The 23736-nt window shown below is 42.2% G+C and overlaps 2 protein-coding genes across 4 annotated transcripts; one reads left to right on the forward strand and one right to left on the reverse strand.

Annotated features, from left to right (window-relative positions):
* Positions 1 to 5131: 5131 nt before the first annotated feature.
* Positions 5132 to 8305, forward strand: LOC123999499 (C-type lectin domain family 10 member A-like). 2 transcript variants are annotated; one of them, XM_046305359.1, is made up of 6 exons: positions 5132 to 5274; positions 5420 to 5539; positions 6946 to 7041; positions 7410 to 7549; positions 7766 to 7875; positions 7978 to 8305. In XM_046305359.1, the coding sequence occupies exons 1-6, from the start codon at positions 5238 to 5240 to the stop codon at positions 8126 to 8128; spliced, it is 654 nt and encodes a 217-aa protein (XP_046161315.1). In that variant the 5' UTR covers positions 5132 to 5237; the 3' UTR covers positions 8129 to 8305. The 2 variants fall into 2 exon arrangements, with proteins under 2 accessions (XP_046161315.1, XP_046161317.1); XM_046305361.1 differs by lacking the exon at positions 6946 to 7041.
* Positions 8306 to 8314: 9 nt separating this feature from the next.
* LOC123999498 (serrate RNA effector molecule homolog) lies at positions 8315 to 19819 on the reverse strand. Of its 2 annotated transcripts, none has more exons than XM_046305358.1 (20): positions 19684 to 19819; positions 18805 to 18930; positions 18540 to 18668; positions 18317 to 18463; positions 14883 to 15071; positions 13171 to 13340; positions 12793 to 12977; positions 12541 to 12675; positions 12112 to 12307; positions 11849 to 12015; positions 11608 to 11669; positions 11391 to 11469; positions 11052 to 11246; positions 10802 to 10972; positions 10486 to 10639; positions 10203 to 10396; positions 9885 to 10041; positions 9554 to 9643; positions 8717 to 8819; positions 8315 to 8565 (listed from the first exon to the last, which is right to left on the reverse strand). In XM_046305358.1, the coding sequence occupies exons 2-20, from the start codon at positions 18924 to 18926 to the stop codon at positions 8490 to 8492; spliced, it is 2721 nt and encodes a 906-aa protein (XP_046161314.1). In that variant the 5' UTR covers positions 18927 to 18930; positions 19684 to 19819; the 3' UTR covers positions 8315 to 8489. The 2 variants fall into 2 exon arrangements, with proteins under 2 accessions (XP_046161314.1, XP_046161313.1); XM_046305357.1 differs by having other exon boundaries at positions 18540 to 18683.
* Between the last annotated feature and the right edge of the window lie 3917 nt (positions 19820 to 23736).

Here is a 23736-nt window from a genome sequence, read left to right on the forward strand (position 1 = left end):
TATCCTTCCAGGATACCCCGGTCAGGTCGATTAGAAAGGCCTGCTCGCTGAAGTGTTTCAGGGAGCGTTTTACTGTCATGTTTTGTCTTAGATTGTCTTGTCATTTTGCTTTTCCCTCTGTTCATTTTCCCCCTGCTGGTCTTTTTAGGTTCGTTCCCCTTTTTCTCTCTCCCTTCCTCTCTCTCTTCTCTCTATCGTTCCGTTCCTGCTCCCAGCTGTTCCTATTCCCTTAATCAATCATTTAGTCTTCCCACACCTGTTCCTTATCTTTTCCCCTGATTAGAGTCCCTATTTCTTCCCTTGTTTTCCGTTCCTGTCCTGTCGGATCCTTGTCTATTGTTCACCGTGCTGTGTCTGTGTATCGCCCTGTCGTGTCGTGTTTCCCTCAGATGCTGCGTGGAGAGCAGGTGTCTGAGTCTGCTAGGTTCAAGTGCCTTCCCGAGGCAACCTGCAGTTCTTGATCGAGTCTCCAGTCTGTTCTCGTCATTACGAGTGGAATTATGTCTTTTGTTTGTAGAATTACTTTACTGGATTAAAGACTCTGTTTTCGCCAAGTCGCTTTTGGGTCCTCATTCACCTGCATGACATTTACAGTGATGAGTGGAGGTCGTTTGACTGCTGACCCATTACGGATGCAGGAAATGAGGCAGTGATCGCTGAGACCTTGGTTGAAGACAGCAGAGGTGTATTTAGAGGGCAAGTTGGTTAGGATGATATCTATGAGGGTGCCCGTGTTTAAGGCTTTGGGGAGGTACCTGGTAGGTTCATTGATAATTTGTGTGAGATTGAGGGCATCAAGTTTAGATTGTAGGATGGCTGGGGTGTTAAGCATGTTCCAGTTTAGATCTTGAACTCACTGAAGTCAGATTTCCCAGTTCGGAGTTAACAGTTGTTTAGAGCAAGGCAGAAATCATTCTGGATTGACAGCATGGTCAATGTTGAATGTTTTTAAGCTTGGAAAAGAGACCCTTAGACACAGATTTGGGACCACACACTCACTCCACTGAATAGCAGCCTAGTGATTGCTTTGCAATGCTTGCGGATAGCAAATCATTTCCTCCAATCCACTCATTGTTGAGCTTGCAATTTCCAACTTGTTGTGTAATGTTGATTTCCAATGGCCGATGAGCACCGATATGTTTTATCTATATTTTCTCTTAATTATTTATCTTCATATGACAAGGACTAAAAGGATTTGCCAGTAGATTGTCGACTTGATTCATGATGATGACTGCTAGCTAAGATTTTGAAAGTATGATGTTAACATGATCAGTCCAATCAAAGCTACCGTAGATACAGTGGTGCAAAAAGGTATTTAGTTAGCCACCAATTGTGCAAGTTCTCCCACTTAAAAAGATGAGAGAGGCCTGTAATTTTCATCATAGGTACACTTCAACTATGACAGACAAAATGAGAAAAAAAATCCAGAAAATTACATTATAGGATTTTTAATACATTTATTTGCAAATTATGGTTGAAAATAAGTATTTGGTCAATAACAAAAGTTTATCTCAATACTTTGTTATATACCCTCTGTTGGCAATGACAGAGGTTAAACGTTTTCTGTAAGTCTTCACAAGGTTTTCACACACTGTTGCTGATATTTTGGCCCATTCCTCCATGCAGATCTCTTCTAGAGCAGTGATGTTTTGGGGCTGTTGCTGGGCAACACGGACTTTCAACTCCCTCCAAAGATTTTCTATGGGGTTGAGATCTGGAGACTGGCTAGGCCACTCCAGGACCTTGAAATGCTTCTTACGAAGCCACTCCTTCATTGCCCGGGCGGTGTGTTTGGGATCATTGTCATGCTGAAAGACCCAGCCACGTTTCATCTTCAATGCCCTTGCTGATGGAAGGAGGTTTTCACTCAAAATCTCACGATACATGGCCCCATTCATTCTTTCCTTTACACGGATCAGTCGTCTTGGTCCCTTTGCAGAAAAACAGCCCCAAAGCATGATGTTTTCACCCCCATGCTTCACAGTAGGTATGGTGTTCTTTGGATGCAACTCAGCATTCTTTGTCCTCCAAACACGATGAGTTGAGTTTTTACCAAAACGTTATATTTTGGTTTCATCTGACCATATGACATTCTCCCAATCTTCTTCTGGATCATCCAAATGCTCTCTAGCAAACTTCAGACGGGCCTGGCCATGTACTGGCTTAAGCAAGGGGACACGTCTGGCACTGCAGGATTTGAGTCCCTGGCGGCGTAGTGTGTTACTGATGGTAGGCTTTGTTACTTTGGTCCCAGCTCGCTGCAGATCATTCACTAGGTCCCCCAATGTGGTTCTGGGATTTTTGCTCACCGTTCTTGTGATCATTTTGACCCCACGGGGTGAGATCTTGCATGGAGCCCCAGATCGAGGGAGATTATCAGTGGTCTTGTATGTCTTCCATTTCCTAATAATTGCTCCCACAGTTGATTTCTTCAAACCAAGCTGCTTACCTATTGCATATTCAGTCTTCCCAGCCTGGTGCAGGTCTACAATTTTGTTTCTGGTGTCCTTTGACAGCTCTTTGGTCTTGGCGTTAGTGGAGTTTGGAGTGTGACTGCTTGAGGTTGTGGACAGGTGTCTTTTATACTGATAACAAGTTCAAACAGGTGCCATTAATACAGGTAACAAGTGGAGGACAGAGGAGCCTCTTAAAGAAGAAGTTACAGGTCTGTGAGAGCCAGAAATCTTGCTTGTTTGTAGGTGACAAAATACTTATTTTCCACCATAATTTGCAAATAAATTCATTAAAAATCCTACAATGTGATTTTCTGGATTTGTTTTCTCATTTTGTCTGTCATAGTTGAAGTGTACCTATGATGACAATTACAGGCCTCTCTCATCTTTTTAAGTGGGAGAACTTGCACAATTGGTGGCTGACTAAATACTTTTTTGCCCCACTGTATAACGTGATTAGATGTCATTTTATCTGTGGCCAATGACCTTGAGCCTTCTTGGAGGGCACTTCTAATGTAACTCTATGGTAGCATCCAAGGGGCTTGCATTTTCGAGCTCTACCCTTAGATATGGCAGTGACATAGTGTCCCCATGAGTAACAGACCACTGAACCAATCACAGCGCAACTAGAGATCATTACCAACCCCTACGCTCCGTATTTTCCGCTGGCAGCCCCACCCCCACAGAAAGCTTTGAGCTAGGCTGAAACACCTGCAGTTTGGAGCTGCCTTCCTCAAAAAAGCTTGTTTGTATGCGGCTTTATTAACTCAATGATTTTATATATTTTTTTACATTGTCCGCAAACTGTTATGTGAAACTTGTAAATGAACTAATGAGGGAATAACACACACCTGGCCATGGAAAAGCTGAGCAGCCAATTGTCCAATTCATTTTGAGGGGGTGGGGGGCACATATAAAAGTGCTGTAATTCCTACACCGTTCACCTGATTTGGATGTAAATCTGTAAATTTAAGTCTGCACATTCGGCTCACAGCAACTCCAATATGCTGTGGTAGACAGCTAAAATAATAGTAACTTGGTCAGTGTCCAAATATTGATGGACCTGACTGTATGGAATTATGTAGATAGCAAAAAAGTGTTAAACAAATCAAAATATATGTTATATTTCAGATTCTTCAAGGTATCCACCCTTTACCTTGATAACAGCTTTGCACATGCTTGGCATTCGCTCAACCAGCTTCATGAGGTAGTCATCTGGAATGCATTTAAATTAACAGGTGTGTCTTGTTAAAAGTTAATTAGTGGAATTCCTTTCCTTCTTAATGCGTTTGAGTCAATCAGTTGTGTTGTGACAGGGTAGGTGTGATATACAGAAGATAGCCCTATTTGTTAAAAGACCAAGCCCATATTATAGCAAGAAAAGCACAAATATGCAAAGAGAAATGACAGGCCATCCTTACTTTATGACATGAAGGTCAGTCAATCAAGAAAATGTGTAGTCACAAAAACCATCAAGCACTACGATGAAACTGTCTCTCAGGAGGACCGCCACAGGAAAGGAAGACCCAGAGTTACCTTTGCTGCAGAGGATAAGTTCATTAGAGTTAACTGCCCCTAAGATTGCAGCCCATAAATGCTTCCATAAATGCTTCACAGAGTTCAAGTAACAGACACATCTCATCATCAACTGTTCAGAGGAGAATGCATGAATCAAGCCTTCATGGTCGAATTTCCGCAAAGAAACCACTACTAAAGGACACCAATAATAATAAGAGATTAACTTGGGGTCATGCATGGCAATGTTTCAGTAAGACATTGCCAAGTCTCTAATTGTAAGAAAACAGAATTGAAACTAATAGCTTTAAATTCAACGAAAATGGAGGCTGGAAACACCCCACTCTGCAAAAACTGGTTGAATCAATGTTTTTTCCATATAATTTCAACCCAGAAAAACTATCACCGTGGAAAAACTGATTGGATTTGCAAGAAATCTTCATAAGGGCATTGTCCTTTTTTGCACCCAACTTTTACGCTGTGGTGTACTTACAGTAAGTAGTGTTTTGTGGTATCTGTACTTTACTATTTATATTTTTGACTACTTTTACTTATATTCCACTACATTCCAAAATAAAAAAAAACAAATGTACGTTTTACTCCATGCATTTTCCCTGACACACAAAAGTGCTTTTTGAATGCTTAACGGGACAAGAAAATTGTCAAATTCACACTTATCAAGAGAACATCCCTGGTCATCCCTACTACCTCTGATATGACGGACTCACTAAACACAAATGCTTCATTTGTAAATTATGTCTGAGTGTTGGAGTGTGCCCTTGACTATCCGTAAATTAAAATAATAAAAAAACATGAAAATGGTGCTGTTTGGATTGTCTAATAAGTCATTTGAAATGATGAATACTTTTACATTTACTCTTTTAAACATTTAAAACCAAATACTTTTAGACTTGTACTCAAGTAGTATTTTACTGATTGACTTTCACTTTAGTAATAATTTTGTTGATTTCACGTTGGTTGACAACTCAACCAAATGTAAATCAAAACTAGACGTTGAACTGACGTATGTGCCCAGTGGGATTATAATGACCCTATGCTGACTCTAACATACTGTGCAAGTGACCTGTGTCAGCGATTCTTTTCTGAGGAAATATGATAAGGGAATTGAAAGTTCAACCGTCACCCCACCCCACCCCACCCACCCTCAATTCACAGGATACATAAGGACTAATCAAACATTGAACCAGTCTCTATCAGTTGCAGCAATCAATGACATACACAAAATAATTGCTCCAAGAGCTATTCGCTATGGATGAAAATGAAGATAAAGCACGGTGGAGACCAGGTATGGAAATGTACTGTATACTATGTATTGAATAGGAACCTTGTGACTCCAGGATTGCCAAGAAAAGGGACAGGAGATATAACAACAACATCACCATGTATGGGCCAGGGCAAAATGAACGTTCATGCATCGTATGTGTTTCCAGAATCCTCTCATGGGTACGTTCATCTGCTGTCTGCTGGCCGGTCCCAGTGGTACCTGTGTGCAGCACTGTGTGTTACCCTCACTCTCTCCTTGTCTCTGCTCATCCTGATGCCAAGTCGGTGTGAGTACTGTACATGATTCCTCAAAAAATAAAGGATATATTATTTTTTATATGTATTTTACCTTTATTTATACAGGTCTTTCTCATTGAGATAACATCTCTTTTCCAAGAGAGACCTGGTCCAATAGCAGCAGGGGGAACAACATTTCAGACAAAACAACTTACATACACTAACACAACACTAAACAAAACTATAAACACACATACAGTACAACAAAAACATTTTATGTAAAAAAAAACACGAAAGACTTGACTAAAAACAATTACCCTTTTATATGAAATATACATCGATCAAGTGTTTAAACTCCACCAACGAAACTAGATCATAATATTTTAAAATGTTCAGGAGAGAATTCCAGGACCACGGAGCTAAATTACTAAAACTATTTCTACCATGACTTGTTCTAATTTTTGGTACTGTTAGAAGCAAATCAGAATGGGACCGTAATTGATATGTATTTACCGACCTGACTAAAAAAGAACAGAGATAAAATGGCATTTTACCCAATATGGCTTTATAAATCAGTGTATACCAGTGTTTAAGCCTACGCAAATTCAATGACGTCCAGCCAACAGCGCATATCCCAAATCCGGACATGAGCTCTTACAAATGTTCCTTTTATTACCCATATATAGTCTATCTATATCAACATTTCCTGTTTTATTAACCTGTTTACCACCATGGGAATTTTCTGTAGTTGGCAGTGTGGACAGAAAGTTATCTGATTTGGAGAGATCCGTGTCAAATCTGACTGAATCTGTGTCCCTTCACTTACCAAAACTACATGAGAAAGGTTGGTCCATATTCAAATCCTTATTGATTATTGGTTATGTTTTTTTTCAGCCTACTTGTCAGTTACAGTTTTTAGGAAACAGAATAGATTAGATTAAAATATATAGAACACAATCATCACTACGAATCTGATAGCATAACTTGTTATGCAGTTAAAAACAATAGCTTCAGGAGCATGAGTGAAATGAGAAAAAAATATATAACACAAATGTATAACATGAAACACCACAACAGTTCAAGTCCATGGTCTACGATCCAATGGTTCAGGACAGAAGGTAGCCGACTAAACACAACGAGTTATGATGGAATTGAGCGGACCTATTGTGGGTAGACGAGCGCCGACGTCACATAAAATTTAGTTTTTATCCGAAACTATTGATGACAGGACCCAAATAATAGCACGCTATTACATAGATATGTAATTGCGGGCTATTCTTTAGGTGTTGAAATCAATAGTTTTCATAAAAACGTAATTGTATTTAACGTCGGACCTCAAGTCCGCCCACACTAGTCGCCGCACAACTAACGCTACATCATAAATGGTGGAGTTGAGTTTAATCGGCTAGACAGAATATGACAATGTTTGTGTTATCATCACGTCCATTTTCTGCAGTTGGTAGTCTGGAGATGAAGTTATCTGATTTGAAGAGATCAGTATTAAATATGACAGAACGTGTGTCCTTTCACTCATCAAAACTACCGAATAAAGGTTGGTCCATTTTCAATTTCTTATTAATGGTTATCATGGACATTAATGTATCAGATTTGTCAGCTGGAGTGCTTGGGATACTTTCTGATTAAAATATGGTCATCATGACTATGATTTGATTTCTGACACGCTCTTAACCCCGGTCCCTAGATTAGTCCTATTCAATCTCAGTATTATAATAATAATAATAATATATGCCATTTAGCGGACGCTTTTATCCAAAGCGACTTACAGTCATGTGTGCATACATTCTACGTATGGGTGGTCCCGGGAATCGAACCCACTAGTCAACTTCATTATGTCACACTCTTCAAATTAACTGTATATGGTGTTAGTGTATCCATCCGTATCTCTCCTACGTGTTAAAGTGGGCTGTCCTGATGGCTGGAATCTTCACAACTCCAGCTGCTACTTCTTCTCGGTTTACCCGGCTTCATGGTACACAGCCCGAGACGCCTGTAGGTCTATGGATGCCACACTGCTCATCCTAACTGACGAAGAAGAGTGGGTGCGTCACAGTTACACACACCTACATCCGTTCTTAGAACTTATTTGTTCGTTGCATTTAGTTCATTTTCAAAGTGGTTCAGTATGGACGCTGAAGATACAGAACTGGCGTAATTCGGGGCTCTTGAAGGCTTTACACTGCCCTCTGCTGATCATCAAATGCATTTAGACATTGCTTTAGAAGACCCTGTCCTGACACTCATTCCCGCTGTAACAGGTCTTTGTAAACAGAATGAGTGTTGGTCGCCCCTTTTGGCTTGGCCTGTCAGATGAGAGGACTGGAGAGTGGGAGTGGGTCAACGAGAGTCCTTACATCATGAACCGGAGGCAAGCACAATCAAGTCATTATGAGTTGGACAATTTCTGTTCTCATTGTTATGTCGGGTGCTTGAATAGTACAATAACTGTATTTTCACTGTGTGTTTGCAGTAAATGGATGCCAGGCCAACCTGATAACTGGGCGGGGCATTCTATAGGGGGCACAGAGGACTGTGCCCATATCACATCTGGGAAACTCAATGACAACCACTGCACCGTTGCCTATACATTCATCTGCAAAGCCAGACCAGCACCCAACTAATAAAGCTAAACATTTCTAGGCTTTATGATTATAAATATAACTAACAGGATTGGCTTGAATTAAGCAAGTCCTGTTTTCTATTTGATTGTCACGTTTGTTGATTTTTGCATGCCAAATATGTGGTTTGCTGTATTCCTGATCTAATACACCCATATAAAAAATATATATATTTGTAAAAAATTGTGCTAATGTCAAATTTGTTTTTATTGAGGACATTTCTTACAATTCAAGTGTGTTCCAATTGCACAGAGCCTTTGCTCTGCAGACATAAAAAAAATGCTAATGAATCATTACTTTACATAAGGGGATGAGACAGGGAAATTACACAATGATTAAAAACAAAATAAATACAATTAATAGTCTAGAAGAAGTCGATGTCATCAGGTGCATCGAGGTCACGATATTCAATGATGTTGCGTGGATCTCCCCGGGACATTCTGAAGGAAACAGCCAGGATGCAGAGCGGAGGGGAAAAGTATAGAAATGGACAGAGAAAAATTAACAGAGGTTTTTAAATGCAATTAAGTCATTTGCAGAAAAGGAGAAGCTAGTGGTGCTATGTTTGTCCATAACTGACCAAGGTCTCACCTGTTGTTGCGGGGTTTACCAGGGTAGCCACCAGCCTGTCCACGAAAGTTGTCATAGTTACCCCGGCCGCCTCCGTACTGGTTTGGTGGGTAAGGAGGTCCACCTTGAAGAGAAAGGTAGTGTCATGTCAGAACACCTGAGAGCTGCAACCAAATTAATTACATAGTTGTAAACTGCCTTTGAACAAAATGTCAGGACAAGTGCTAATGTAAAAACAGTGGTGTAAGGTACTTAAGTAAAATACTTTAAAGTACTAAAGTAGTTTTTTGGGGTGTGTACTTTACTATTTATATTTTGGGCAAATTTTACTTCACTACATTCCTAAAGAAATTGAATGACTTTCTATTCCATGGATTTTCCTTGACATCCAAAAGTAGTCATTATATTTTGAATCCTTAGCAGGACAGGAAAATGGTCCAAATCAAGCACTTATCAAGAGAACATCCCTGGTCATCCCTACTGCCTCTGATCTGGCAGACTTACTAAACACAAAAGCATCTTTTATAAATTATGTCTGAGTGTTGGAGTGTGCCCCTGGCTATCCGTAAATTTAAAAAACAAGAAAATGGTGCCGTCTACTTTGCTTAATATAAAGAATTTGAAATTATTTGTACTTTTACTTTTGATACTTATGTTAAAAACCTAATACTTTTAGTCTTTTACTCAAGTAGTATTTTACTGGGTGACCTCCACTTTTACTTGAGTAACTTTCTATTAAAAAGGTATCTATACTTTTACTCAAGCATTACAATTGGGTACTTTTCCACCATTGATTCATGAAGTCCCTTTTACACAATGTGATTGGTAATATGACAGGTGGGGAGGTAAGAGGCTCACCTCCGTAACCCATGACAGGAGGACGAGGCTGACCGGGCCCAAAGCCCATGAGGCCTTGGGGAGGGAAGGGCATGCCTGGAGAGAGAACTCCTACAGAAAGATGGAGAGAGACAAAGTCAGTGGAATAATAATATAGACAAAAAGGATTCAATGATACAGAATCACCTACACCTAAACTATTCTAGAAGCACTAGGGGCCTTTTCAGGAAGATGTAATGTTACAGAACTTTAAAATAAAACTGGATTGTGTAGAACATATATGACTGTCAGAGAGAACAGGGAATTGTGTCAGGTCTCCTGATTCTATTTGTATGTGCAACGTGTCCCTCACCTTGTCCTGGGCCGAGCGGAGGAGGGGGCTTCATCTCTGGGAGGGAAGGTCGCTTGGCATCCATGAGAAAGTTGTTGAAAAACACCACCTCCCTTTTCACCTCCTCAATCTTGTCCCCGTGTTTGTTCAGGATGTGCTTGCGCACAAATTCTGGGCCCTGGCCAGGCAGAAGGAACAAATTCATTCACATTTTAATCTGCACCACACCGTGGCAAGGCGATAAAGACCAATACATGCTCAATGCTCTTTGGGTATGCAATATTTACTATTTGACCAATTTACTTCAATCCTAACACAGACACACAAATACAGATGCACCTTGAACTTCTTGCCACTGAGGGGGCAGAGCCACTTGTCCTTGCCCAGCTCCTGGGTGTTGGCCAACACAAACTTCTCCACCTCCTGCTCCGGGTCCTTCCGGCCCATTTTTCCTGCCTCCTCCTCCGATAGCTTCTCCTTCACACTGAACAGGGGGCTCAGCCTCTCCTCAAATGTCTTCTGCCACTCCAACACTGGGTGCATGACAGGGGGAGACAGTCAGTCAATAGTGTCAGTTTATGATGCCCAGCCAGTGTTGAATATACAGTGGTGTGGTGCTCACCTTCCCCGTGTGCGATGCGATTGGGAGGGATGGGCCCACGCACATGGATCATGCCACAACGGTTGGGCATCTCATCCTCGCTGGGGTACTCGCAGTTGTTGTAGTAGTCGATGGAATGGACAATGCGCAGGTACAAGAGAAGACGGTCCAACACCTGGGAAGAGATTAAGGAAATCAAGTCACCCTTAGATAATTTACTTTTCCCTTCTTAATTTGACCATTTGACTAGCGTCAGACAAAACCCACACAGTTCACTACCTACAAAGAGCGTGTAAAGCGGCTGTGTATCAGTGTGAGCCAAGGCAGATGGACGGACCTTGACCAGCTTGTCGTCTCTTTCCACAGTGATCTCGGCTGGGTAGCCCTCCTTGGTGCCCTCCTCTGCGTCAGCTCCACCCACACTGCCTAGAAGCTCCTCTTCCTCAGCACTCACCTCCTCTATCAGGTAGTCAGTGATGTTCTTCAGAATGGGGTTCTGGGCCGCCACCTGATACCACATAATACAATATTAAACATACAAGAAACTCATACGTATTGCAAAGACACCCAATTGCTTGTGTGTGTACCTCCACAGCAGACACTGCCTCTCCACGGGACTTGTGGCTCCACAGCCTGCCTCTGTGGTCCAGGGAGTGGATGAGTTTGGCTGACAGCTTGATGTCGTTTCGCAGCACCTGTTTGTGCTGAGTAATACCATTGATGTTGCGGACCCTCCGTGCCAGGTCTCTGTTGACCCCCGGAGCCAGCTCACAGTCACGCAGCTACAAGCAGCAGAGAGAGGACATACAGGGTTAGAACACTCACTAACCAGCTGTGTGACTCAAGTGCAATATCTTGCTCATCACCGGGTTCCAGGTCCAGAACTACCTAATGTTGTAGTCTTGATTAGAGGCTGTTAAACTCACTCTGATGTTCTGGAGGTTCCAGCAGGTCTCTTTGATGTTGACACTACGGTCAAATGTCACCCAGCAGCGACGGAAGAACCTGACATTGGACGGAGGTGGTTAAAGGTATACAAACATGAGGTGAATGACAGAAGTTCCATTTTTAACAGTCCACTATAGTCCATTAGCAGCAGAGGGGGTCAGGCTGTGGGTATGGTCAGATGGAAGTGGAACTAACCTGCGCTCTGGTTGGGGATCAGACAAACACACTCGCATGAACCCAGGATATCTCCGACACAGCTGAGGCAGAAACAATAGGTTAGTTCATCCTCTTGGATGCCTAAGGTCATTGTGTGTGTGGGTACAGCTGTATCGGAGTCCTTTGCATCAATGTAACTTTTCATACAGGAATCCAGAATAATTCTGACAGTCCATTCAAGTGTTCAGTATGATTGTACAGTCAGATTGAATGAACTTACAGCTATGATCTCTGCCTTGGAGATGGTGGGGGCGATGCTCCTCATGAATAGAGAGCAGGTCCTGTGGAGAGGCCGGGGTCTCGGTGGCTGGTCCTCCTTGGGTTTCTTCTCTTCCTTCTCCCTCTCTCTTTCCTTTGGTTTCTCGTCTTTGATTTTTTTTCTGTCAGCTACACAATTTGTGGGGTGTTACTAGAGACTTAAAACATTTTAATATTCAAATATATTTTTAACAGTGACCCCATCTCAGTCTTGTCGTCGCTCACCTTCACACTCTTCTTCCTCCTCTTCATCCTTGTCCTCCCCTTCCTCACCCTCATCCTCCTTTTCCTCACCCTCCTCCCTCTCGGCAGGTTTATCAGAGGAATGATGGGAGTTGGAGTCCGAGTCTGAGTCACTCTCAGAGGCACTGGCCTCATCTTCACTGTCTCCACTGTGCTTCCTTTTCCTCTTCTTACTCAGCTAACACATGTGAAGGAAAATAGGTTGTGGTAAGGGTCAATAAATCCATGTCAATAAGCCCAAATCCTAACTTAAGATCTGTTTAACTCCTGTACAAATTTCTCATTTTCATCAATACAAGACTACACAAACGTTCACACAGATCTCAAGTTAGGATTCGGCCCCTTTAAGCACACCACATTCATTCTAAAGACAGAAAGAGCGAATAAGACACATGGGTGCTAGACACTAACCTTATGCTCAGGCACAACCTCTTTGCTTTTCGTCTCTTTTTCTCCTTCCTCCTCCTCTTCTCCCTCACTCCCTCCTTCTGCTGCCTCACCACCACCGTTTGCACCCTTCTCCATGCTGCAGGCATCATTCTCCCCCTGTGGCAGAGTTTGCTTACATCAATGACCAGCTGACAAGAGCGATTCCTGTTCTGAAGGGCAAGAGTAGAGCAGGCCAGGACAAAGAAAAAGTGGTTACGACAAGAGACAGCATACCTTCTCTTTATCAGCTGGGGGTTTGCTGACATTGTCCATATCCTTAGGCTCCTCTTTTTTGGGGGGCTCAGTTCCCGGACCCCCAGCTGCCGCCCTGTCAGCTCTCCCTCTTTCCTCTTCCTCCTCAGACGGAAGCTCCAGGATGCGCAGGTCATAATCTGTCCCTCCCTCCATCTTTATCACAGCTAAAGGACAGGGGAAAGGACTGGGTTAGGATATAGAACCTGTTGAGGTTACTAATATTCACCAACAAATACAAACACTTCACTCCTCCTGACACTGCTTAAAATGAAGGTTGACAGCAAAATACTCTCCCAACAGAAAGATGAATGAATCCATTAGAGACACCTCCCACAGCCTCCCCTCCCACAACTCTACCTGCATCCAAGACCTTCATGATAGCCTGGGCCTTCTCTATGTCCAGCGAAACCGTGTCGAACCAGCTGTTCTCCATTAGGAACATGTAGACATTCAGCCGGTTCTGCAGGGCACTGTGGGACTCCGCCTTCCGCCGGCCCGCCTCATCTGGGTGGTACTTGGATCGGAACCTGCGTTTACAACAATGTCCCCAAAAAGGCACAGGAGACGGGCAGGGATGGAGTGGAGGAATGTTAAAGAAAGTACTTGTATGCATGGCCAGGCCAAATAAACTGGCCTACAGCACTGAACTGGGCCCTATCTACTTCAGTTCTATTCCCAAACAGTAAATCAAACATTAAATATAAAAAAATACTAAGGACACCTGGTTTTTCTGAACCTTCCTGAATCCTGCAATGTTTTATTAGGGAGGAAAACAGCATGTCCGTCAATTAAATGCAACTAGCTAGGCCTAATCAAGTGACTGCCATATGAAGAAACAGGGCCTGAAAATGCTAGGTGCTTTCTGGGGTTTGAGGTGCTACTGTAGATTTTTCACAAAGTTTGCATGGTGTTATGTTTGTGTGTGGGTATAGCTGTTTGTGAAACATATCAGGAAGCTTTAGGTTAACTCACCAAAAATAAGGCAGAAAGGCAAAAAGGACAAAAAAAGAAAGAACATAACAGTTCAGAATTTTACAGTTCAGAAGGGCAAATTTGCCATGGTGTGGACTAAATTTACCTTTTCTTCTCCCAGTATAACAACACACATATATACTGAGAGGGGTCTCTTCTGTAAAAATGCGCTCCACTTCACCCCCCTACTGTGTTTGTGTGCACACAATTTCATTTTCGGGATTCGCTTTGATCCAAATACAAAAACAAAAATGGGGGAAAAAAGCATCACATACTAAAGAAAAGAAAAAATATTTCCATGCGCGCAAAGTGGTTTATTTGCCTGTCTAGCTAAGATTCCTGGTACTGTACGTCTAAGAGCAACTGCATTGTGCGCAGTGCAAGCCCTAGCTGTCTAACAACGATTCCTGTGAAGAGTTCCAGTGTCTCGTCTTCAAAAACCTTGTTGTGAAGGACGGGGGGAGGAGTGGGAGGGAAGAAGGTTTGGTTAAGTTAAGAAAACTAAAAAAGGAGCATTGACAATGTATGATCCCTGGACACACCGGTGAAAAAAATGGTGATAAGCACCAGAGACAACCGTATTCTATTTACAACTGTGACAACTGACAATCTAATCAGATTAACTTCAGAGCTAAATCTTTATATCCTGTTTATTAGCTAGGCTATTTACTGACCATCAATGATAGTGCCCAACCATTGTAATAACCCACCATTCTTATCTAAAAGTGGCATGGTATGCATAATAAGCCTACCCCAAAAACTAGGTTTTCTTAACACTATCAATAACAGATCAAAGTCATTTAGAAAATAATGATGTATGTTCAGGATGCTTTAGATACCCAAATTTGTCCATAACATTTTTCAACTAGACTCAACTCTCACATGTCTTGATATTGCACCCGGTCAAATAAAGGTCTAATATCTTCCACAAACTACACTGTCTTTACCAAGCCATTAACAAAAGGCTCCAATCTCAACTATCAGATCTATTTGACAGAGACAATTTCTGTATATAGAGGTTGTCAGTGTAGACAGTCTAATTCACAGCACACTGATTATTAATACTAATAGTTCAGCAAAGGCTCTGATAAACGTACCACTCTTCATCTTTGTGAGCAAGGAAGAAGTCCTGCATCTGCTGCCGTCGGAAGTCTATCTTGTACTCATTATAACGCTTAACTGCCTCAGTCTCATCCACAGAGTCATCCAGGGACAGCAGGAACTCCTTAAAGCTCTTCATCACTGGAGGCGGTGGGCCCAGGTCCATATCATGGATGTTACCTAGCCTAGAAAACATAGGACAGGGTTAAAAAAAGTGTTTTTAAATAACATTGACCTAATGGCAAGATAATCTATTTGGTGGAACAGTTGTGTTAGTTATGCCTGCAATTTTAGATTTAGTCTTAAAATACCTTTTAGTCATATCTTCCTTCGTTAAGTTTGAGTTATTATCGCCTAAACGCTGGACAATTTTAGTCTAGTTTTAGACAAGACATTTCAGGTCACAATATTAAATAATGAATATATAGGCTACCTCTAACTTCCATCATGTCCACATTCAGATAGCCTTGTCCAACTAGGCCTATACTATCCCCTCATATTCCTTAGCTGAAAACATTGAGATGGTGCCAGATTGTAACCAATGCCAGCCATAGTTAACCATATAGGTAATAAAGCCTTGGCTCCAGGTTAAACAATTTACAGCTCAGATTTCCTCCCCATCATAACCCTCAAGGGGGTAAATAACATTAGTTTCCTTGAAAAGGAGCTTCAGCATTACAAAAACGCAGAAGTACTAATATTCAATTCGCATTTGCAGGCCGCAGCGCGGGAGCAGCAACGCAGATAAATGAATAAACAGCGCACATGGGGAAAATAGAACTAGTAATATGATCTTAAAACAAAAATAGTCTACATGGAAGAGAGAGTAAACATGGTTTCTAGTTGACCTTAGTTACAAATCAAGTGTCCTGGCTTCGCATCAGTTCAAAAGATTGAGGAGTGACTGACGTGACCACCAGAGCTGTGTGGGAGAAAACTATATTCTAGTCATGGCTCATCCTAGATAACTACTCTGTACACACCTTTTCTAGTCATATGCTGTCTTCATACATACAACAATATAAAAATGCAACATGTAAAGTAAATGTAATGTAAAGTGTTGGTCCCATGTTTCATGAGCTGAAATAAAAGATCCCAGAAATGTCCCCATATGCACAAAAAGCTTTCATTTTTGCCACAAATTTGTTTACATGCCTGTTAGTGAGCATTTCTCCTTTGCCAAGATAACTCATCCACCCGACAGGTGTGGCATATCAAGAAGCTGATTAAACAGCATGAGTATTACAAAGGTGGTCCTCGTGTTGACAATAGAAATGTGCAGTTGTGTCACAATGCCATAGATTAGGTTTCAAGCAGGACTGTCCACCAGAACTGTTGGCAGAGAATTGAATGTTCATTTCTTTACCATACTCCTCCGCCTTTAACGTCAGGCGAGAATTATTATTATTTTTTAGTGTGAATTTTACCCCTTTTTCTCCCCAATTTCGTGGTATCCAATTGTTGTAGTAGCTACTATCTTGTCTCATCGCTACAACTCCCGTACAGGCTCGGGAGAGACGAAGGTTGAAAGTCATGCATCCTCCGATACACAACCCAACCAAGCCGCACTGCTTCTTAACACAGTGCGCATCCAACCCGGAAGCCAGCCACACCAATGCGCCGGAGGAAACACCGTGCACCTGGCCACCTTGGCTAGCGCACACTGCGCCCAGCCCGCCACAGGAGTCGCTGGTGCGCGATGAGACAAGGACACCCCTACCGACCAAGCTCTCCCTAACCCGGGTGACGCTAGGCCAATTGTGCGTCGCCCCACGGACCTCCCGGTCGCGGCCGGTTATGACAGAGCCTGGGCGCGAACCCAGGGACTCTGATGGCACAGCTGGCGCTGCAGTACAGCGCCCTTAACCACTGCGCCACGCGGGAGGCCGCTTCTGTCGAGAATTTGGTATATATCCAACCGGCCTCCCAACTCCACTATGGCCAAGACCAAAGAGCTGTCAAAGGACACCAGAAACAAGATTCTAGACCTGCACCAGGCTGGGAAGACTGAATCTGCAATAGGTAAGCAGCTTGGTTTGAAGAAATCAACTGTGGGAGCAATTATTAGGAAATGGAAGACATACAAGAATACTGATAATCTCCCTCGATCTGGGGCTCCACGCATGATCTCACCCCGTGGGGTCAAAATTATCAAAAGAACGGTGAGCTAAAATCCCAGAACCACATGGGGGGACCTAGTGAATGACCTGCAGAGAGCTGGGACCAAAGTAACAAAAGCCTACCATCAGTAACACACTACGCCGCCAGGGACTCAAATCCTGCAGTGCCAGACGTGTCCCCCTGCTTAAGCCAGTAAATGTCCAGGCCCGTCTGAAGTTTGCTAGAGAGCATTTGGATGATCCAGAAGAAGATTGGGAGAATGTCATATGGTCAGATGAAACCAAAATATAACTTTTTGGTAAAAACTCAACTCGTCGTGTTTGGAGGACAAAGAATGATGAGTTGTATCCAAAGAACACCATACCTACTGTGAATCATGGGGGGTGGAATCATCATGCTTTGGGGCTGTTGTTCTGCAAAGGGACCAGGACGACTGATCCGTGTAAAGGAAAGAATGAATGGGGCCATGTATCGTGAGATTTTGAGTGAAAACCTCCTTTCAGCAAGGGCATTGAAGATGAAACGTGGCTGGGTCTTTCAGCATGACAATGATCCCAAACACACCACCCGGGCAACGAAGGAATGGGTTCGTAAGAAGCATTTCAAGGTCCTGGAGTGGCCTAGCCAGTCTCAATGGAGGGAGTTGAAAGTCCATGTTGCCCAGCAACAGCCCCAAAACATCATTGCTCTAGAGGAGATATATCTCTAGAGGAGATATATTATATTATTATTATATTATATTATTATTATATTATTATTATTATTATTATCTGCATGGAGGAATGGGCCAAAATACCAGCAACAGTGTGTGAAAACCTTGTGAAGACTTACAGAAAACATTTGACCTCTGTCATTGCCAACAAAGGGTATATAACAAAGTATTGAGATAAACTTTTGTTATTGACCAAATACTTATTTTCCACCATAATTAGAAAATTCATAAAAAAGCCTACAATGTGATTTTCTGGATTTTTTTTCTTCTCATTTTGTTTTTCATAGTTGAAGTGTACCTATGATGAAAATTACAGGCCTCTCTCATCTTTTTAAGTGGGAGAACTTGCACAATTGGTGGCTGACTAAATACTTTTTTGTCCCACTGTATTTATTTTACAGTTTCGTTATCATAGTTTCGTCAGGAAAAATAGTCAAGAGACAAATATTTTGTCAGTTGTGGTTGACAAATTAACACTGGAGCAATCACAGCACCAGTCAGGGACATGGTGCCATTTGATGGTTATCTGCTTTCCACATACGACTAAATGGCATCTCTGCATGAACAGGTTGGTTGTGCCCAGTCTACTCTCCTCACCTTGCCTGGATGGGGATACCATGGTGAGGCTGCATGAGGTGCAGGTCAGGGTGGCCCCAGGGCTGTGGAGGAGCATAGCTGGGGCCTCCACCACCACCATAACCCAAGTCATACCCCCCATGGTAGGGATCTCCTCCATGGTCATCCCTGATCAAAACAAAGGGAGGATTAGATCAAACATTTTAGATTTGAAGACAGCGATGTAGATTAATTTGATTCTCACCAGTCTCTCCTCATGCGTTTTTGTTGGGGACTCATGTCGTGCCTGGGTGGGGAGAACCTCTCCCTTCGACCCCTCTCGTAGTCCCGATACTCCCCCCGGCTACGACGATCCCTGCCCCTGTCCCACTCCCTGGCAGATGGGCGCCAGTGAACAGAAAAAGCAAAGATACGTGTGAAATACCATGCATGAAATGGATTGGAAACTTTCTCTCATTTCGAATATAGTCACTTCCCATGTCGAATAAAGTCTATTCCCTCTTCCTCACCTGTCATTCCAGTCATCCCTACGCCTGTCCTCTCTCTCTCGGGAGCGGTCATAGTTGTCGCTCCTCTCACGACGGAACTTGTCTCTCCTTCTGCGATCATATTCATCATCACTGTCTGCCATCGCCCTAAATTTTAAGTCAGTCTACAAATTAGCATGAATGTTCAAATGGTAAATGGTAGTTAGCTTTCTAGGTACCAAGAAAATTAAATATATCAAGTTACACTGGGCCGCCCTTAACTAGTAATATCATCAAATGAACATCTACATGACTTTGTCCTTAACTATAATGTGTCGCAAAGCATTTGCCTGCTGATTGATCTCTGCTAGTGCTGCTACTGGAAATCGCATGACAAATTATAGTAGCTAACCAACATCTTGTATGACATTTCAAGTAGGTACAAAGATACTAACTAACCACCTTTAGTATGGTGTAGCTACCTAGCAGTTTATGTTTCTAGCTAGCTAGGTAACATTAGTGTTTGGGCCGCGTTAGCTAGCTTGAATAGGAGTTTCAAAGTAGGTTTAGTGAAATTAGCTAGGTATTATACTTATTTTTTAATGGTAGCCAGCTGTAGCTTAATTAGGTACTTCCAATGTACTAGTATCTTAGTTTACATTTTCAAAATAGTAAGCTAACGTTAGCTACCTTACCCAACGCTGTAGCTAAGATAGCTAGTCAACTACCGTTAGCCGTTACTATTGTACTAAAAGCGGCAGACGCAAACAAAGCAAGGTTGGTGCTTTTACTAGGCCCAGGCCGAATGCCGTTATATTTTAAGTGCCACAAAGCGTAATATGCTTTGAACGTTAGTATAGCTACATCCATTGACATCATGACCAACAATGACATCATTAAACTTTATAGATGTACATATACCTTCTTTTTTTTTAACCGTTGTTTTAGCAAACCTTTATGGCCTCTCTTCCAGGCGCGTAATGGCGAAAAGGTTTCTACTTCTTCGGTGGAATTTATCGGCGGTTGGCGTCCAACGTTGAGGTGCATTACCGCCGCCTACTGTACTGGAGTGTGGGGCAGAGACTGGGAGAAACTAAATCCCACCTGCCGGCCCCGTTCCTTTAAAAAAAAAAGATATTTGAGAATATATCTAATGACGTTCATTCAATATACTCTTTAATTTCCTGTATCCCCTTCTCCCTCATACTAGATGTCATTCTCTCTCTTTCCCTCCAATAATGTCCACACTGTATCAATACATTCTCCACTGTCTCTTTTTCCTGGCAATACTCACATTTTCCTGTTGGATGCTTTCCTATCACATGTAAGGTGTTATTAAACTGGCTGTGTCCTACCCTTAATCTTGTAAATATAACCTCCTCTATTATGTTCCTTCCTGCTGCTCTCCCCTCCCCAACTTTCCTCTGTGCTTGAAATAAATGCCTAACCCTTAGTATCTCTATTCCACTGCTCCTGCCAGTTCTCCACCATCACTGTCCATATCATGCTTTTTGCCTCTGCCTTGCTCATTGAAACTACCACATCAACATCCCCACTACTTAGTGCTTGTTTAGCCAGTACATCAACTGCCTCGTTCCCCTCCACTCCCACATGAGCTGCTTCACATCTCCTTGTGAAGCAGCTGTTTCTTCTTTTGAGTTTAACAACGGATGGCATCCAATATGTTACATTACCGCCCCCAACTGGACTATAATATAAATCCATTATAATTTGGGATACTAAATGAGAAAGGAAAAAGGAAAAAATGTAAAAGCAATAATAATAATACAAAAAGTAAAACCCTTCCAACTAACCATACACTAAACACCCACTACCAAATTCCACTACTTTGACCATATCTGCTCTTGCATCATCCAAAGGCCTGGGATGACCCCCACTCAACACACCCTGTAACTCTTTTGAAGTCAAATTCTGTATGCCCAAAAACTTCTCTACATTCTGTGATTTACATTCCATGTCTGTGGTACAGTTGATAACCATTGCTATGAATGCCAAGAAGCAAACCTTACTGAAGCATATGTCACTCGTTGGCCTATCCCTCTATGCTGGCACAGATTTACTACTCACATCAGTGGAGGCTGTTGAAGGGAAGACGGCTCATAATAATGGCTGGAACGGCGCAAATGGAATGGAATCAAACACGTAGAAATCATGTTTGATACTCATTCCGCAACTACCACTAGCCCATCCATGGGTGGATTGGAGTCCACCTGTGGTAAATTCAATTGATTGGACATGATTTGGAAAGGCACACACCTGACTATATAAGGTCCCACAGTTGACAGTGCATGTCAGAGCAAAACCAAGTCATAAGGTTGAAGGAATTGTCCATAGAGCTCCGAGAAAGGATTGTGTCGAAGTACAGATCTGGGGAAGGGTACCCAAAAAATGTCTGCAGCATTGAAGGTCCCCAAAAACACAGGGGCCTCCATCATTCTTAACTGGAAGAAGTTTGGAACTACCAAGACTCTTGCTAGAGCTGGCTGCCCAGCCAAACTGCGCAGTTGGAGGAGAAGGGCCTTGGTCAGGGAGGTGACCAATAACCCAATGGTCACTCTGACAGAGCACCAGAGTTCCTCTGTGGAGAGGGGAGAACCTTCCAGAAGGACAACCATCTCTGCAGCACTCCACCATTATGGTAGAGTGGCCAGACGGAAGCCACTCCTCAGTAAAAGCCACATGACAGCCCGCTTGGAGTTTGCTAAAAGGCACCTAAAGATGAGAAACAAGATTCTCTGGTCTAATGAAACCAAGATTGAACTCTTTAGCCTGAATGCCAAGCATCACGTCGGGAGGGAACCTGGCACAATCTCTACGGTGAAGCATGGTGGTGGCAGCATCATGCGTTGTGGACGTTTTTCAGGGACTGGGAGACTAGTCAGGATCGAGGGAAAGATGAACGGAGCAAAGTACATTTGCAAACATTTCTAAAACCCTGTTTTTGTTTTGTCATTATAGGGTATTGTGTGTAGATTGATGAAGAAAAAACAATTGAATCCATTTTAGAATAAGGCTGTAACAAAATGTGGAAAAAGTCAAGGGGTCTGAATACTTTCAGAATGCACTGTGTATGCTTTCAGAGTGACGTCAAACGTTTTCAAAAAGGGCAAGTACACAACTGATGCGTTTCGCCTTTTTTACTAACTGAATGTATTTTATAAATGCAAAGTAAAAAAATAAGTGTGTGGTGGAGCCTTTTTGAAAGAAAAACAGTCAGAGAATATTGTAGCCAGACTTGTTGAGCTATGGTCCATGTTAATCAGTGGTTTAAAGTACTACTTAAGTCGTGTTTTTGTGGTATCTGTACTGTACTTCACTGTTTTACATTTTTGCCAACTTTTACTTCACTGCATTCCTAAAGAAAATAGTACATTATTTACTCCGTTCATTTTCCCTGACACCCAAAAGTACTCATTACATTTTGACAGGAAAATGGTCCAATTCACACACTTATCAAGAGAACATCCCTGGTCATCCCTACTACCAAGACCTGGCCGTCCCTCTAAACTTTCAGCTCATACAAGGAGAAGACTGATCAGAGATGCAGCCAAGAGGCCCATGATCACTCTGAATGAACTGCAGAGATCTACAGCTGAGGTGGGAGACTCTGTCCATAGGACAACAATCAGTCGTATATTACACAAATCTGGCCTTTATGGAAGAGTGGCAAGAAGAAACCCATTTCTTAAAGATATCCATTAAAAAAATGTTGTTTAAAGTTTGCCACAAGCCACCTGGGAGACACACCAAACATGTGGAAGAAGGTGCTCTGGTCAGATGAAACCAAAATTGAACTTTTTGGCAACAATGCAAAACGTTATGTTTGGCGTAAAAGCAACACAGCTCGTCACCCTGAACACACCATCCCCACTGTCAAACATGGTGGTGGCAGCATCATGGTTTGGGCCTGCTTTTCTTCAGCAGGGACAGGGAAGATGGTTAAAATTGATGGGAAGATGGATGGAGCCAAATACAGGACCATTCTGGAAGAAAACCTGATGGAGTCTGCAAAAGACCTGAGACTGGGACGGAGATTTGTCTTCCAACAAGACGATCCAAAACATAAAGCAAAATCTGCAATGGAATGGTTCAAAAATAAACATATCCAGGTGTTAGAATGGCCAAGTCAAAGTCCAGACCTGAATCCAATCGAGAATCTGTGGAAAGAACTGAAAACTGCTGTTCACAAATGCTCTCCATCCAACCTCACTGAGCTCGAGCTGTTTTGCAAGGAGGAATGGGAAAACATTTCAGTCTCTCGATGTGCAAAACTGATAAGAGACATACCCCAAGTGACTTACAGCTGTAATCGCAGCAAAAGGTGGCACTACAAAGTATTAACTTAAGGGGGCTGAATAATTTTGCACGCCCAATTTTTAAGTTTTTGATTTGTTAAAAAAGTTTGAAATATCCAATAAATGTCGTTCCACTTCATGATTGTGTCCCACTTGTTGATTCTTCACAAAAAAATACAGTTTTATATCTTTATGTTTGAAGCCTGAAATGTGGCAAAAGGTCGCAAAGTTCAAGAGGGCCGATTACTTTCGCAAGGCACTGTATATTTAAAACCAAATACTTTTAGACTAACTCAAGAAGCATTTTACTGGGTGACTTTCACTTGAGTAATTTTCTATTAAGGTATCTTAACTTTTACTCAAGTATGACAATTTAGTACTTTTTCCACCACTGATGTTAATTCGCCTAATGACTGTACTCTGGGGCATATGCTTATAAATTAATTAATGGGTTTTTGACACAGTATAGGAACGACTCAGGCATTGTGACTGTTTCAATCCATTGACCATAACCATTCATGGCTGAAATGGAACTGCAGGGCTGGTAAACGGCTGGGTAATAGATGCAAATTCATGCTTATGGTACAGGATGAGTCACTAGATCTGCAGTTAGTTGTTAATGAACAGAACATTTATCTTTCAAGAAATTGCTTTTCAA

This window comes from Oncorhynchus gorbuscha, linkage group LG16, assembly GCF_021184085.1.
Source record: "Oncorhynchus gorbuscha isolate QuinsamMale2020 ecotype Even-year linkage group LG16, OgorEven_v1.0, whole genome shotgun sequence".
In the NCBI taxonomy this organism is placed as follows: domain Eukaryota; kingdom Metazoa; phylum Chordata; class Actinopteri; order Salmoniformes; family Salmonidae; genus Oncorhynchus; species Oncorhynchus gorbuscha.